Consider the following 14,815-nt stretch of genomic DNA (forward strand, 5'->3'; position numbering starts at 1 on the left):
AGGGGTGGAGACAAGATCAATCAGCCGGCACAAGGAGAGAGCTAAAAGAGGGGTGGAGACAAGATTAATCAGCCGGCACAAGGAGAGAGCTACAGGGGGGGGGCGGAGACAAGATCAATCAGCCGGAACAAGGAGAGAGCTACAGGGGGGGGCGGAGACAAGATCAATCAGCCGGAACAAGGAGAGAGAGCTACAGGAGGGGTGGAGACAAGATCAATCAGCCGGAACAAGGAGAGAGAGCTACAGGAAGAGTGGAGACAAGATCAATCAGTCGTAACAAGGAGAGAGAGCTACAGGAAGAGTAGAGACAAGATCAATCAGCCGGCACAAGGAGAGAGAGCTGTGGAAGGAACCCAGAAGACTCCACCCACTATAGAATACTACAGGAGGGGCAGCGACAAGGCCAATCAGCCTGCACAAGAAAAGAGCTACGGGAGGGGCCAGAGACAAGACCAATCAGCCGGCAGGAGAGAGAGCAGAGCTGTGAAATGGATGAAAAAGACTCCACCCACTACAGACTATTACAGGAGGGGCGGAGACAAAATCAATCAGCCGACACAAGGAGAGAGCTAAAAGAGGGGTGGAGACAAAATCAATCAGCCTGAACAAGGAGAGAGCTAAAAGAGGGGTGGAGACAAAATCAATCAGCCGCCACAAGGAGAGAGCTAAAAGAGGGGTGGAGACAAGATCAATCAGCCGGCACAAGGAGAGAGCTACAGGAGGGGCGGAGACAAAATCAATCAGCCGGAACAAGGAGAAAGAGCTACAGGAGGGGTGGAGACAAAATCAATCAGCCGGAACAAGGAGAAAGAGCTACAGGAGGGGTGGAGACAAGATCAATCAGCCGGTACAAGGAGAGAGCTACAGGAGGGGTGGAGACCAGATCAATCAGCCGGTACAAGGAGAGAGCTAAAAGAGGGGTGGAGACAAGATCAATCAGCCGGCACAAGGAGAGAGCTAAAAGAGGGGTGGAGACAAGATCAATCAGCCGGCACAAGGAGAGAGCTAAAAGAGGGGTGGAGACAAGATCAATTAGCCGGCACAAGGAGAGAGCTACAGGAGGGGCGGAGACAAAATCAATCAGCCGGAACAAGGAGAAAGAGCTACAGGAGGGGTGGAGACAAGATCAATCAGCCGGTACAAGGAGAGAGCTACAGGAGGGGTGGAGACCAGATCAATCAGCCGGTACAAGGAGAGAGCTAAAAGAGGGGTGGAGACAAGATCAATCAGCCGGCACAAGGAGAGAGCTACAGGAGGGGTGGAGACAAGATCAATCAGCCGGTACAAGGAGAAAGGCAAAAAAAGGGGTGGAGACAAGATCAATCAGCCGGCACAAGGAAAGAGCTACAGGAGGGGTGGAGACAAGATCAATCAGCCGGCACAAGGAGAGAGCTACAGGAGGGGTGGAGACAAGATCAATCAGCCGGCACAAGGAGAGAGCTAAAAGAGGGGTGGAGACAAGATTAATCAGCCGGCACAAGGAGAGAGCTACAGGGGGGGGGCGGAGACAAGATCAATCAGCCGGAACAAGGAGAGAGCTACAGGGGGGGGCGGAGACAAGATCAATCAGCCGGAACAAGGAGAGAGAGCTACAGGAGGGGTGGAGACAAGATCAATCAGCCGGAACAAGGAGAGAGAGCTACAGGAAGAGTGGAGACAAGATCAATCAGCCGTAACAAGGAGAGAGAGCTACAGGAAGAGTAGAGACAAGATCAATCAGCCGGCACAAGGAGAGAGAGCTACAGGAAGAGTAGAGACAAGATTAATCAGCCGGCACAAGGAGAGAGCTACAGGGGGGGGGGCGGAGACAAGATCAATCAGCCGGAACAAGGAGAGAGCTACAGGGGGGGGGCGGAGACAAGATCAATCAGCCGGAACAAGGAGAGAGAGCTACAGGAGGGGTGGAGACAAGATCAATCAGCCGGAACAAGGAGAGAGAGCTACAGGAAGAGTGGAGACAAGATCAATCAGCCGGCACAAGGAGAGAGAGCTGTGGAAGGAACCCAGAAGACTCCACCCACTATAGAATACTACAGGAGGGGCAGCGACAAGGCCAATCAGCCTGCACAAGAAAAGAGCTACGGGAGGGGCCAGAGACAAGACCAATCAGCCGGCAGGAGAGAGAGCAGAGCTGTGAAATGGATGAAAAAGACTCCACCCACTACAGACTATTACAGGAGGGGGCGGAGACAAGACCAATCATCCGGCAGAAGGAGAGAGCAAAGCTGTGAAAGGAACCCAGAAGACTCCACCCACTACAGGAGGGGGTGGAGACAGGACCAATCAGCCACAAGGAGAGAGAGAGAGAAGAGCTGTGGGAGGGACGAAAAAGACTCCACCCACTACAGAATAATACGGGAGGGGGGCAGAGACAAGACCAATTAGCCGGCACAGGGAGAGAGAGCAGAGCGGTGGGAGGGACCCAGAAGACTCCACCTACTATAGAAAACGACAGGAGTGGGGTCGGCATATACCGGTACCGATCCCCTGTATCTCCCTGCTATGGCAGTAGAATAGGTAGATGGGGGGAGGGTGAGATGTGATACATGCTCGGAATTTAGCGTCTCCGTATGAAGAAGAACCATCTATGGCCACCTGACCACGTCTGGGAGAGGAGCCTAGAGACGGAACCCCCCCTGCCCGGCCATGTCTCTGGAATGAGGGGGATTATGGGAAAGTCCCAATAAAAGAAATTGAAGGATAAAAACTTTTATGACTTTCCCATCCCCCCCCCCCCCCCCCCCCGAATCTGCCACGCAGGCCAGCATCAATCAGCTATTTGTCCTGAGTCCTGGCCGCCGGTGATCTCACACCCCAGGAATGTGGCAGAAGCTTCACAAACATCAACATCAGAGCCTGAAGAAAGTCCCCTCATTGTGCCTGCTCCCTGACCCGCTACACCCAGCGCTGCGCCCCCTCAGACACCTGGAGTAATACATGACCTCCTCCGAACCACAGTCACACACTATTATTATACATTTATCTTTTCGTGACAACACTGGAGAAATGACACTCTGTATCTACAATGTTGTGTAGTGAGTGTACAGCTTGTATAACAAAGAACTCGACACACAGCCATTAATGTCTAAACCGCTGGCAAACAAAAGTGAGGACACCCCTGAGTGAAAATGTCCAAATAGGGGCCCAAAGTGTCAATATTTTGTGTGGCCGCCATTATTTTTAACCCTCTTGGGCATGGAGGTCACCAGAGCTTCACAGGTTGTTACTAGAGTCCTCTTCCCCTCCCCCATGACGACATCACGGAGCTGGTGGATGTTGGAGACCTTTGCACTCCTCCGCCTTCCCCCCACAGATGATCAGTAGGGTTTAGGTCTGGAGACATGATTGGCCAGTCCATCACCTTTACCCTCAGCTTCTTTAGCAAGGCAGTGGTGGTCTTGGAGGGGTGTTTGGGGTCGTTATCGTGTTGGAATACTACTCTGCGGCCCAGTCTCTGAAGGGAGGGGATCATGCTCTGCTTCAGTATGTCACAGTACATGTTGGCATTCATGGTCCCCTCAATGATCTGTAGCCCCCCCCAGTGCCGGCAGCACTCATGCAGCCCCAGACAATGACACTCCCCCCACCATGCCTGACTGTAGGGAAGACACACTTGTCTTTGTCCTCCTCACCTGGCCCCTCCCCCCACACACGCCTGACACCATCTGACACCAAATACATTTATCTTGGTCCCATCTGACCACAGGACGCGGTTCCAGTAATCCATGTCCTTGGTCTGCTTGTCTTCAGCAAACTGTTTGCGGCTCTTTCTTGTGCATCATCTTTAGAAGAGGCTTCCTTCTGGGGACCAATTTGATGCAGTGTGCGGCGTATGGTCTGAGCACTGACAGGCTGACCCCTCCCCCACCCCTACACCCTCTACAGCAATGCTGGCAGCCCTCATACGTCTATTTCCTAAAGACAACCTCTGGATATGACGCTGATCACGTGACCTCACCTTCCTCGGAGGACCATAGCGAGGCGGGGGAGGGGAACCCGTCCTGTTATACCGATGGGTGGTCCCGGCCCCCGTGCTGCAGATCAGTTTCAGGGTCTTGCCGATCTTCTTATCTCCTCGGCCATCTTTATGTAGAGACACAATTCTTTATATCAGATCCTCAGAGAGTTCTTTGCCATGAGGGGCCATGTTGTCCTTCCAGTGACCAGTATGAGAGAGTGAGAGCGATAACACCAAATTTATCACACCTGCGACCTTGTAACACTAATGAGTCACATGACACCGGGGGGGTGGCTAATTGGGACCCAATTTGGACATTTTCACGTAGGGGTGTCCTCACTTTTGCTGCCAGCGGTTGAGACATTAATGGCTGTGTGTTGAGTGATTTGTTATACAAGCTGTACACTCACTACACAACATTGTAGATACAAAGTGTCATTTCTTCAGTGTTGTCACATGAAAAGATACAAGAAAAGATTCACACAAATGTGACTGAGGGGGTGTACTTACTTTTGTGAGATACTGTAGCTCTGACATATACCGCAGCGCTGTGGAATCGGTCATAAGTCGGCGCACCTCCGTTACCAGAGAGACGGTTGTGTCAGTTGGTGACCTTTGTTCCTCGTCACCTCTGTGCTACTCGTAGATCACATTCTTCACGCATAAACAACTTTTACTCGCTACGTAGAAGCTGTTGGGGGCGCTACAACTCCCAGCGTGGCCGGACAGGTGGAGGCACATAGTAAATGAGGCGGAGAAATTTTACCACATCCACCAAAAGCATCTACTCGAAAAAAACATCATGTATGGACCACAAGAGGTGGACACCTCCCCGACCAGGGGTTGCTGTAGCAACTCTACTCCATAGTAATAAAAATATGTGAACCCCCGCTGACCCTACAAAGATAGTTGTATCATATTTCCTGGATCGGAATATTTTTATGTTTCAGTAACTCTGGAGGCCATTGGTGGGCCCCCCCCCCCCCCCAAGAATCTTTTGTGAACCGATGTGTTTCCACTGAACACAAATGAAGTTCCCTTCTCCTTCGCTCTGGCATTAGGGTAAAAAGCTAATACAGTGGAAGCTGGGATTGCGAGTAACACGGTTAACGAGCGTTTCGCAATACGAGCGCTGTATTTAAAAAAATCCTGACTCGGTTTCGCAAAACGAGCAGGATTCAAGCCACAGCAGTGTGCAGTACCGCATTTGGCCTGAGGTGGAGGGGGGACGCTGGAGCCGAGTGGAGCTGATCGGCGCTGTTTGGAAATGCTCGGAAAAACTCAGAAATACTCCGTTCCCCGAGGTGAGCCGAGCTGTTCTCTGGCCTTTCCGTGCGTTTCCGAGGCTCTCCCCACCTCTGGCCACATGCGGTATTGCATGCCATTGAAGTCAATGCGGAACAAATTATTTTAGTTTCCATTGACTTCAATGGGGGAAACTCGCTTTGATATGAGAGTACTTTGGATTACGAGCATTCTCCTGGAATGGATTATGCTGGTAATCCGAGGTTCCACTGTATTCCAAATCTTTATTTTTGATCTTAGATATATACTGTGAAGCCAATGTTGGTGGACACCTGACAATCGCATCTATAGGATCTTCTTGGATATCCTGTTCTAGAACCAAGGAAGTTATCATCCATCCCCAACCCACCCACCCATGGCCATTAATATGTTCCCCCTTTTCTGGCTACAACAGCCCCCATCCTTCTAGGAAGGCTTTCCATAAGATTTTTTTGAAGGGTGTCTGTGGGAACTGGTGTCCATTTGTGAGGCCAGATACTGATGTTAGATAAGAAGACCTGGCTCGTACACCGGACCTCACGTTGGGCACCAACAAAAAAAAAGACCTAGCTCATAATTGGTGTTCCAGTTCATCTATGGCCATTAATATGGAGTTGTTCCCCCTTTCTGGCTACAACAGCCCCCATCCTTCTAGGAAGGCTTTCCACAAGATTTTTGTGGGGGATCTGTGGGAACTGGTGTCCATTTGTGAGGTCAGATACTGATGTTAGATAAGAAGACCTGGCTCGTACACCGGACCTCACGTTGGGCACCAAAAAAAAAAAGACCTGGCTCATAATTGGTGTTCCAGTTCATCTCAAAGATGTTCAGTAGGGTTGAGGTCAGGGCTTTGTGCAGGACACTCAAGTTCCTCCACACCAAGGTGGTCAAACCACCTTTCTGAAGCTGGCTTTGAGGTCAGGTACGGATGTTGAATAAGAAGAATTGGTTTGCTCATAAAGCCTCACATCGTGTCTCACGTTGGGCACCAAAAAATAAAAGACTTGGCTCACAGTTGATATTCAAATTCATCCTGAGCCCTGGTTCACATTAGTGCGATTTGACATGTCAAATCGGCAGAAATTGCGCCTCACCGATTTCAAAAAGTAGTTTCTGTACTACTTTTTGCGATTTCTGGGCGCGATTTCCATTGACATCTGTGCAGAAACTCGCACAGATGTCTGTGAAATTGTGGAAAAGAAATCGGGACTGACGTGCGGGAGTGAAATTGTGCGAGTTCAGCTGAACTTGCATGGCTTCATTCCCGCAGCTCAGTGTGAACCTGGGCTGAAGGTGTTTTTTTAGGGTTGAGGTCAAGGCTCTGTGCAGCACGCTCAAATTCCTCCACTGACCAAACCGGTCAGACCATATCTTTATGGAGCTGGCTTTGTACATAAAAGAGGACGTGTTAGCCCTGATACGGTGGTCACTGGCTTTGCCAACCACAGTGACAACATGGCTTTGTTGATATGTTTATAGTACTGCACACTACTACACTTCATTACCAAGATTTGTGGACTCCTGACCATCATACTTATAGGAGTTTGTTGGACATTCCAAAACCATGGACATGAATATGGAGTTCTACTCCGACCCCCCCCCCACCCATTTGTATTGGCCATTAATACACCCACTTCGTGGCTATAACAACCTCCTCCCTTTTGGGAAGGCTTTCCACAAGATTTTGGAGGATATCTGTGGAAACTGGTGCCCATTTTGCCACCTGGCCTCACTTTGGGCACCAAAAACAAGAAGTGCCCTACAGTCAACGTTCAAATTCACCCTGAAGGGGTTTATTAGGGTTGAGGTCAGGGCTTTGTGAGAACGCTCAAGTTCCTCCACACCAAACTGGTCACATCATGTCTTTATGGAGCCGGCTTTGTATACAGGTGTCAATGGCAAATCGTCAATGCCTTTGATAACCACATAGCTTTATTGATACGTTTATAGTACTGTACACTACTACACTTCATGGCCAATATTTGTGAACACCTGCCCACCACAACTATATGGGTTTGTTGGACTTCACATTCCAAAACCATGGACAAATATGGAGTTCCACCTCTCCCCCCACATGGTCTTGGCCATTACACCTTTGTGGCTATAACATCCTTCACTCTTCTGGGAAGGCTTCCCAAAAAGAATTTGTAGGAGTTTGTGAGGACAGGTACCGAGGTTGTATGAGAACACCTTCACCAGGCCCCCCCCCCCCCCCCCAAAAAAAGTCCTGGCTTACAATCAGCGTTCCAATTCATCCCAAATGTGTTTCATAGGGTGGAGTTCAGGACTCCCGAGTTCCTCTACATCAGACTGGTCACACCATGTCTTTATGGAGCTGGCTTTGTAGACATGGGCATGTCTTTATGGAGCTGGCTTTGTAGACATGGGCAGTCATGGTGGAATAAAAAAGGATCTTCATGAGACTGTTACCAGAAGACTGGACGAACACAAAATACTACCTCATACAAAGACATTGTAGACTAAACAAGCCCCTTCACTGGAAAACTCTTGAACCCATCATTTGTACCCGGTTTTAGATTTTCTCTCGTTATCAGTGAGCTCTCCCATCACATTTCACAACAGGACGGGCTTAGTAGTCCCATATCCATCCCTTGGCATCCGTACCTAGCCACAGGTTCCATTCCAGTCTTTCAACAGATTGAAATATCAGTTAATCCAATGATATTTTACCAGACAGGTCCTCCCTCAAACCGACCATAACTGGACAGTTCTGAGTGAGAAGATGGATAACAAACCAGTAATTTTAGCAAAGTGCCAGAAGCAAAATGTAAATCTGTCTTCATTCCATCAGTCTTGAAGTGTCTCTGTATTTCCAAGGAACAGCCTGAAGCTTCAAGAAACTTCTGCACAACTCCGAGAGAGGAGGGTGCGAGCTTCACGCCCGAGTGACTGCGGGGAGGGTGCCGTGACACTGGTGACGAAAGTGCCTCACTTCTCACAGGAGATTTATGGCTGTTGATCTGACTGCCTTGAACCTGAAGACAAAATCATTACCAGAACAGGATTACAGTCATTTAAAGGACTTCTCCACCCAAAAGTCATATTTCAGTGCTTGGTGAAAGCCTGCCTTTCCTCTATCTCAGGGAACTCCATTGGTGAGACCTCTGTACTCAGCTTTGGGATCTGTACACCTTCTGTGCCCATTATGAGGGGTTCTCGCCATCCCTGTGCCGAGTTCCTGTACCTGCTGTGCCCATTATGAGGAGTTCCCACCATCCCTGTGCCCATTATGACGGGTTCTTACCATCCCTGTGCCATTATGAGGGGGTTCCCACCATCCCTGTGCTGAGTTCCCAGGTCTGTACACCGGCTGTGCCCATTGAGGAGTTCCCACCATCCCCGTGCTGAGTTTCTGGGTCTGTACACCCGCTGTGCCCATTTTGGGGGGTTCCCACCATGCCTGTGCTGAGTTCCCGGGTCTGTACCCCCGCTGTGCCCATTATGAGGGGTTCCCGCCATCCCTGTGCTGAGTTCCTGGGTGTGTACACCCACTGTGCCCATTATGAGGGGTTCCCACCATCCCTGTGCTGAGTTCCCGGGTCTGTACACACGCTGTGCCCATTATGAGGTGTTCCCACCATCCCTGTGCCGAGTTCCCGGGTCTGTACACCCGCTGTGCCCATTATGAGGAGTTCCCACCATCCCCGTGCTGAGTTTCCGGGTCTGTACACCCGCTGTGCCCATTTTGAGGGGTTCCCACCATCCCTGTGCTGAGATTCCAGGTGTGTACACCCACTGTGCCCATTATGAGGGGTTCCCACCATCCCTGTGCTGAGTTTCTGGGTCTGTACACACACTGTGCCCATTATGAGGGGTTCACACCATCCCTGTGCTGAGTTCCCGGGTCTGTACACCCGCTGTGCCCATTATGAGGTGTTCCCACCATCCCTGTGCTGAGTTCCCGGGTCTGTACACCCGCTGTGCCCATTATGAGGGGTTCACACCATCCCTGTGCCGAGTTCCCGGGTCTGTACACACGCTGTGCCCATTATGAGGGGTTCACACCATCCCTGTGCTGAGTTGCCGGGTCTGTACACCCGCTGTGCCCATTATGAGGGGTTCACACCATCCCTGTGCTGAGTTCCCGGGTCTGTACACACGCTGTGCCCATTATGAGGGGTTCACACCATCCCTGTGCCGAGTTCCTGGGTCTGCACACCCGCTGTGCCCATTATGAGGTGTTCCCACCATCCCTGTGCTGAGTTCCCGGGTCTGTACACCCGCTGTGCCCATTATGAGGTGTTCCCACCATCCCTGTGCTGAGTTCCCGGGTCTGTACACCCGCTGTGCCCATTATGAGGGGTTCACACCATTCCTGTGCTGAGTTCCCGGGTCTGTACACACGCTGTGCCCATTATGAGGGGTTCACACCATCCCTGTGCCGAGTTCCCGGGTCGGTACACCCGCTGTGCCCATTATGAGGTGTTCCCACCATCCCTGTGCTGAGTTCCCGGGTCTGTACACACGCTGTGCCCATTATGAGGGGTTCCCACCATCTCTGTGCTGAGTTCCCGGGTCTGTACACCCGCTGTGCCCATTATGAGGGGTTCCCACCATCCCTGTGCTGAGTTCCTGGGTCTGTACACCCGCTGTGCCCATTATGAGGGGTTCCCACCATCCCTGTGCTGAGTTCCTGGGTCTGTACACCCGCTGTGCCCCATTATGAGGGGTTCCCATCATCCCTGTGCCGAGTTCCCGGGTCGGTAGACCCGCTGTGCCCCATTATGAGGTGTTCCCACCATCCCTGTGCCGAGATAAAATAGGTTTATTGTAGTGAGACTATATGGTGGGAAGATTTCGGCACCATAATAATAAAGAAAGCCAGCCAATGATGTACAAATTCAAGTCGATTTTTATTAACGCGTCTGTACGCAGCGCACAAAATGAAAAGCACTCGCAGATCAGATACAAAAATCACATCTCCCGATATACAAAGAATTCTCATTCTGCAGATGAAAAACAAAAAATGTAGCTTCTTCAAACGCCCGACTGGCATACAAATTTCCGAAATCGGGACGTCAGCGTAATTCCTGAGGGAGGTGCGAGGCGGCAGGACTCCTCCCACCCCAGTGCGATGTCACTGAGGTCCTGACATCTGCAAGTTTATAGAATATATTTATATAGAATGTGTTTCATATAGGCATATACTGTATATATATTTCCCCTCCCCCCCCAAATAGATTTAAATCATTTATCATTTATACATAAGAAAGTTGCTCTGTAAAAGTTGTAGAAAGGAAGCGGCTAAAAAAAAAAAAAGGAGGACCTGTCACATGATTAACACGCACGGAACTGCAGGTTCAATGTGGAACCTTTAAAGGTTCTTTTCCTCTGTACACCTCAGGGGCCCACAATTCCCGACGCACATTTCCTGTCCTCCAACATCGCAGGTGGTTCAGCGTTGGCCACTAATCTAGTAGTGCATTGTGGGACATTGGGGGGCGGGGATATAGTGCCAGGGCTTCCGAGTCATCGCAATGCCGGTAACCGCAGAAGCGCATGTGCGGGTTTTAGGGCTCATAGATACGTTTTCAGATGCGTCACATCAAGTGGGAATTTGCCCTTAGGGGCTCTTTAGCTTTATTACCTAATAAAAGTACCAGTAATAATCTTCATTTTAGGGTTGTGTTAGTGGATTAAGCCAATTTTAACAACGGGTTCCCTTTAAAATGTGCAATTTTATGCACTCTTCAGCCATCATGTTTTAACAACTGTCCCTTCAAGGTTTGGAATGTAGGCGTGGCTTGCCAGGTTATACTGCCGCCTACAGGAAGGATTGGCCATAAACCCTCTTTTACCTCCTTAAAGCGGAGTTTCGCCGAAAAAAAAAAAAAAAAAAGTCAGCAGCTACAAATACTGCAGCTGCTGACTTTTAATATATGGACACTTACCTGTCCAGGGCACCCGCGATGTTGGCAGCAGGAGCCGATCTGTCCCTCGGCTCTCGGGTTCTCCCGCCACCATCTTCAGTAAGGGAATCAGGAAGTGAAGCCTTGAGATTTCACTTCCTGGTTCCCTAATGCGCATGAGCGAGTCGCGCTGCGTGTCCTCACTGGTCCCTGCTGTCTTCTGAGACCTTCTCCCAGAAGACAGTGGGGGGGGGCAGAGTAGGTGCTGGACGTGGGGTAGGTCACTGCAATAATCTATGCCCAGGAAGTGGGAGCAAATACCTGTATTACACAGGTATCTGCTCCCTCCTCCCCCCTGAAAGGATTCCAAAAAGCGATAGTTCCATTGTTGGGTGGAACTCCGCTTTAACATAAACCCTCCTTTACCCAGAATGCCTCGGTTTTCTGGTAAACACAGATGGATGGTACTTGTGACCCTCAAGGAACTCCAAGGAATTAGGCAAGAACAAAAATCCCCTTTTAAGTCACGTCCTTTGAGGGTCCAAATGAGAAGTGGGCAACACAGCAAAAAAAAAAAACACTACAGGCCTCAAAAGGAGGACTAAGGACTGCCTGCAGCCCAAGAGGCACCTGAAGGACCAAACGCCTGAATTGGAGAATGAGGTGAACCCCCCCCCCCCCCCCCCAACTAGAAAAAGGAGAGCCCCACCAAAGGAGCCAAGACAGCATCCATCTGAAGAATGAGGTGAACCCCCAAATAGAAAAGGGTAGCCCAACATAGGATCAACCTGATGATCTAGACCAGGATGATGGGTCACCACCAAAGTGAGAGAATCTACATGGAACACCGAACCTAAAGCGGAACCATCAGCAATGATCAAAAACCAAACAAGGAAAATTGGATAGACCACATGGTGTGGTGACCGAACAGCAAAAAAACACTACAGGCCTCACAAGGAGGACCAAGGACTGCCTGCAGCCCACCAGCCACTTGAAAGAACCAATGCCTGAATCTGAAGGATGAGGTGAACCTCCAAATTGAAAGGGATAGCCAACAGATGGTCCAGACTCCAGACCAGGATGACAGGCTACCACCAAAGTGAGAGACTACATGGAAGGAACACCAGCAAGGACCAAATACGCAGGTGGAGCAAAACATTTTTTTAACAAGGAAAATGGGACCGACAACATGGTGTGGTGACCGAACAGCATAAAAATAAATAAAACAAAAAAAAAAAAAAAAACACACTACAGGTCTCACAAGGAGGACTGCCTGCAGCCCACGAGCCACTTGAAGGACCAATGCCTGAAACTGAAGAATGAGGTGAACCTCCAACTAAAGAAGGGGAAACCCAACTAAAAAGGGAAAGAAAGGAGCCAACATAGAATCAACTTTATTCTCCAGACCTGGATAATGGGTCACCACTAAAGTGAGAAACTCTACATGGAAGGAAAAACAAGAACCTGAGCTAAACAACCAGCAATGACCAAAAACGCAACAAAATTTCAACAAGGGACCAACAACCTGGTTTGGTTCCTGGGAGGAAGAGGTATGTAAAAGTACAAAAGTTTGGTTAGAGAGAAGATCGGTTGAAACTGACACATGGACCTCCATCCCTTCTAACTTCAAAAGAAGAAATAAAAATACTCATGGGACTTATTGGAGGAACAACAACACTGTAAAGCAATTTATACACATATAAAAATGAAAACCTTATTTCGCACCCAATGCCGATTTACATAAAGCATATCTTCAAATGGCTTGTTCGTTTTTTTTATATTTAAAATATCTGTGTTGTATTTCATTCATAGACACCCTGGCAGTTGCATCGACGCCTGAAGAAGTGAATTGTTGGTTTACGAAACACGTCAATGTATTTCTCTGTCACATACGAGCTTTATGACTGACAAAATGTTTGAACAAGCCAATTGGAGATATGGCTATTATGCGAATAAGCATTGGGTACTAAATACAGTTTTAATTTTTATATATGGTTTTACGAAACGCGTCGAAAAAGGTCCCATGGGCGTTTCTATTTTTTCTTTTTCTCTTTCTCAACAGAGCTAGTGGAAAGGCGTCCATCTTTGTAGGGCACTAGCAAAAAAAAAAAAAAACTAGGGCATGCTGGGTAAGGGAGGGGTTATACAAGGTCTGGCCTATGGCTTTTTGCCAGTGTTTTAGTGTTCCTGTAGGTGGCAGTCTAACCCAACTGTATCACAAGTCCTGTGTCCAGGATGGTGAAGAGATACCTTGCACAATAGTGGGTTGTTTTCATATTAGAAGAGGAAATTCTTAGTTATGGCTTTACCGCAAAAAGTCTCAACAAAGTGATAAAAAATACATAGCTTTTCCTTAATACAACTTTCACAGACGAGTCCTCTTTGCATGCCGTTTTCGTCCCCCCCGATAACAGAGCTTACAGCCATATAGCCCGGTAATAAACAAAGCTACAAACATGCAACATGGGGAAAAAGGCGGTGGGCCACACCCTGGGCATCTCCGCCCCTAATGATGAGGAGGGGTTTGCAAGGACAGGGACGCAGGCAGGCAGTCAATGAAGTTTGAGGCTCTGGCAGGCGGAGGTAATACAAGCGTTGTTGAGGCACTGGGTGGGTCTAGCTGGAGAGGTGGGTCTAGCACCATGTACGGTCTTTATATCACAAGGCCACACAGAGCAGAGCGCAGCAGGGACCAGGCCGGATACATCAGCAGGGCGGCCAGACCTTCCAGTGGGAGAAAAAAAAAATAACGCACGGAAAGGCACAGCGGGCTACATTCACCTCTTGTGCTCCCACCGGTACAGCAGATGCCAGCGATTACGAATTCTCGGGAGGAAGGTGCTAGGCAGAGCCATACAATGGTCTTTATGTCGCTGACACCGAACAGTGCAAAATATGTACATTCATTGATGGAAGCTCCTCGGTGGACAGCTGGGAAGATGAAGGATGCACAGTTTGGTTGGGGTCTAATCCGGGGCGAAGCAGAAAGCCAGGCCCCGCTGCGCCCATAACAGTCATGTCACATGATAAAGCCTTTAGGGTTGTGTTGGTGGCCGGTCATTCAGCAGGAGCTGGTCTGCAGATTACTCTCCGCCAGCAGTGAGGTGATAGAACTTGGGTCGTACTTGCCATCAAATTCACCATCAGAACTCAAGTCATCATCAGCGGTGGGACGGACTGGCTTTCGCCTGTGAAGAAGAGCGTGGGTTGCAGATTAGAAGATTTGTGGAAGTAATATTATTATGGAAGACAATTCACGAGTCAAAGTAATCAGATGACATGGAGGGCACAGAAATATCAAGAAGAAGTTCTGTTATATCTTAGACTCTACGATGTAGAGCAGGGGTCGACTACTTTTTCCCACTTAAGACCTGGGTTCAATGTATGTGAATGCATGGAGGGCTGCATTCACCTGCTAATTAATGAAGATAATAATCTGGACCCCTTTACATTACACAGCCCCCGTACCTCTGGACCCCTTTACATTACACAGCCCCCATACCTCTGGACCCCTTTACATTACACAGCCGGTGCACCTCTGTCCGCTTTACATTACACAGCTCCCGTACCTCTGGACCCCTTTACATTACACAGCCGGTGCACCTCTGTCCGCTTTACATTACACCGCGCCCGTACCTCTGGACCCCTTTACATTACACAGCCAGTGCACCTCTGTCCGCTTTACATTACACAGCTCCCGTAC

At 49.4% G+C, this 14,815-nt stretch overlaps 1 protein-coding gene across 3 annotated transcripts in view; it reads right to left on the reverse strand.

Annotated features, from left to right (window-relative positions):
• Positions 1 to 10,097: 10,097 nt before the first annotated feature.
• The window catches only part of CGN (cingulin), an 82,847-nt gene continuing 78,129 nt past the window's right edge, over positions 10,098 to 14,815 (reverse strand). For all 3 annotated transcript variants that reach the window (XM_040332438.1, XM_040332439.1, XM_040332437.1), the window contains 2 exons: positions 14,242 to 14,300; positions 10,098 to 10,358 (listed from right to left, as the gene is read on the reverse strand). In XM_040332438.1, the coding sequence (XP_040188372.1) occupies positions 10,282 to 10,358; positions 14,242 to 14,300 (136 nt within the window). In that variant the 3' untranslated portion in view covers positions 10,098 to 10,281. The remainder of the gene's footprint in view (positions 10,359 to 14,241; positions 14,301 to 14,815) is intronic.

This window comes from Rana temporaria, chromosome 13 (assembly GCF_905171775.1).
Source record: "Rana temporaria chromosome 13, aRanTem1.1, whole genome shotgun sequence".
Lineage (NCBI taxonomy): Eukaryota > Metazoa > Chordata > Amphibia > Anura > Ranidae > Rana > Rana temporaria.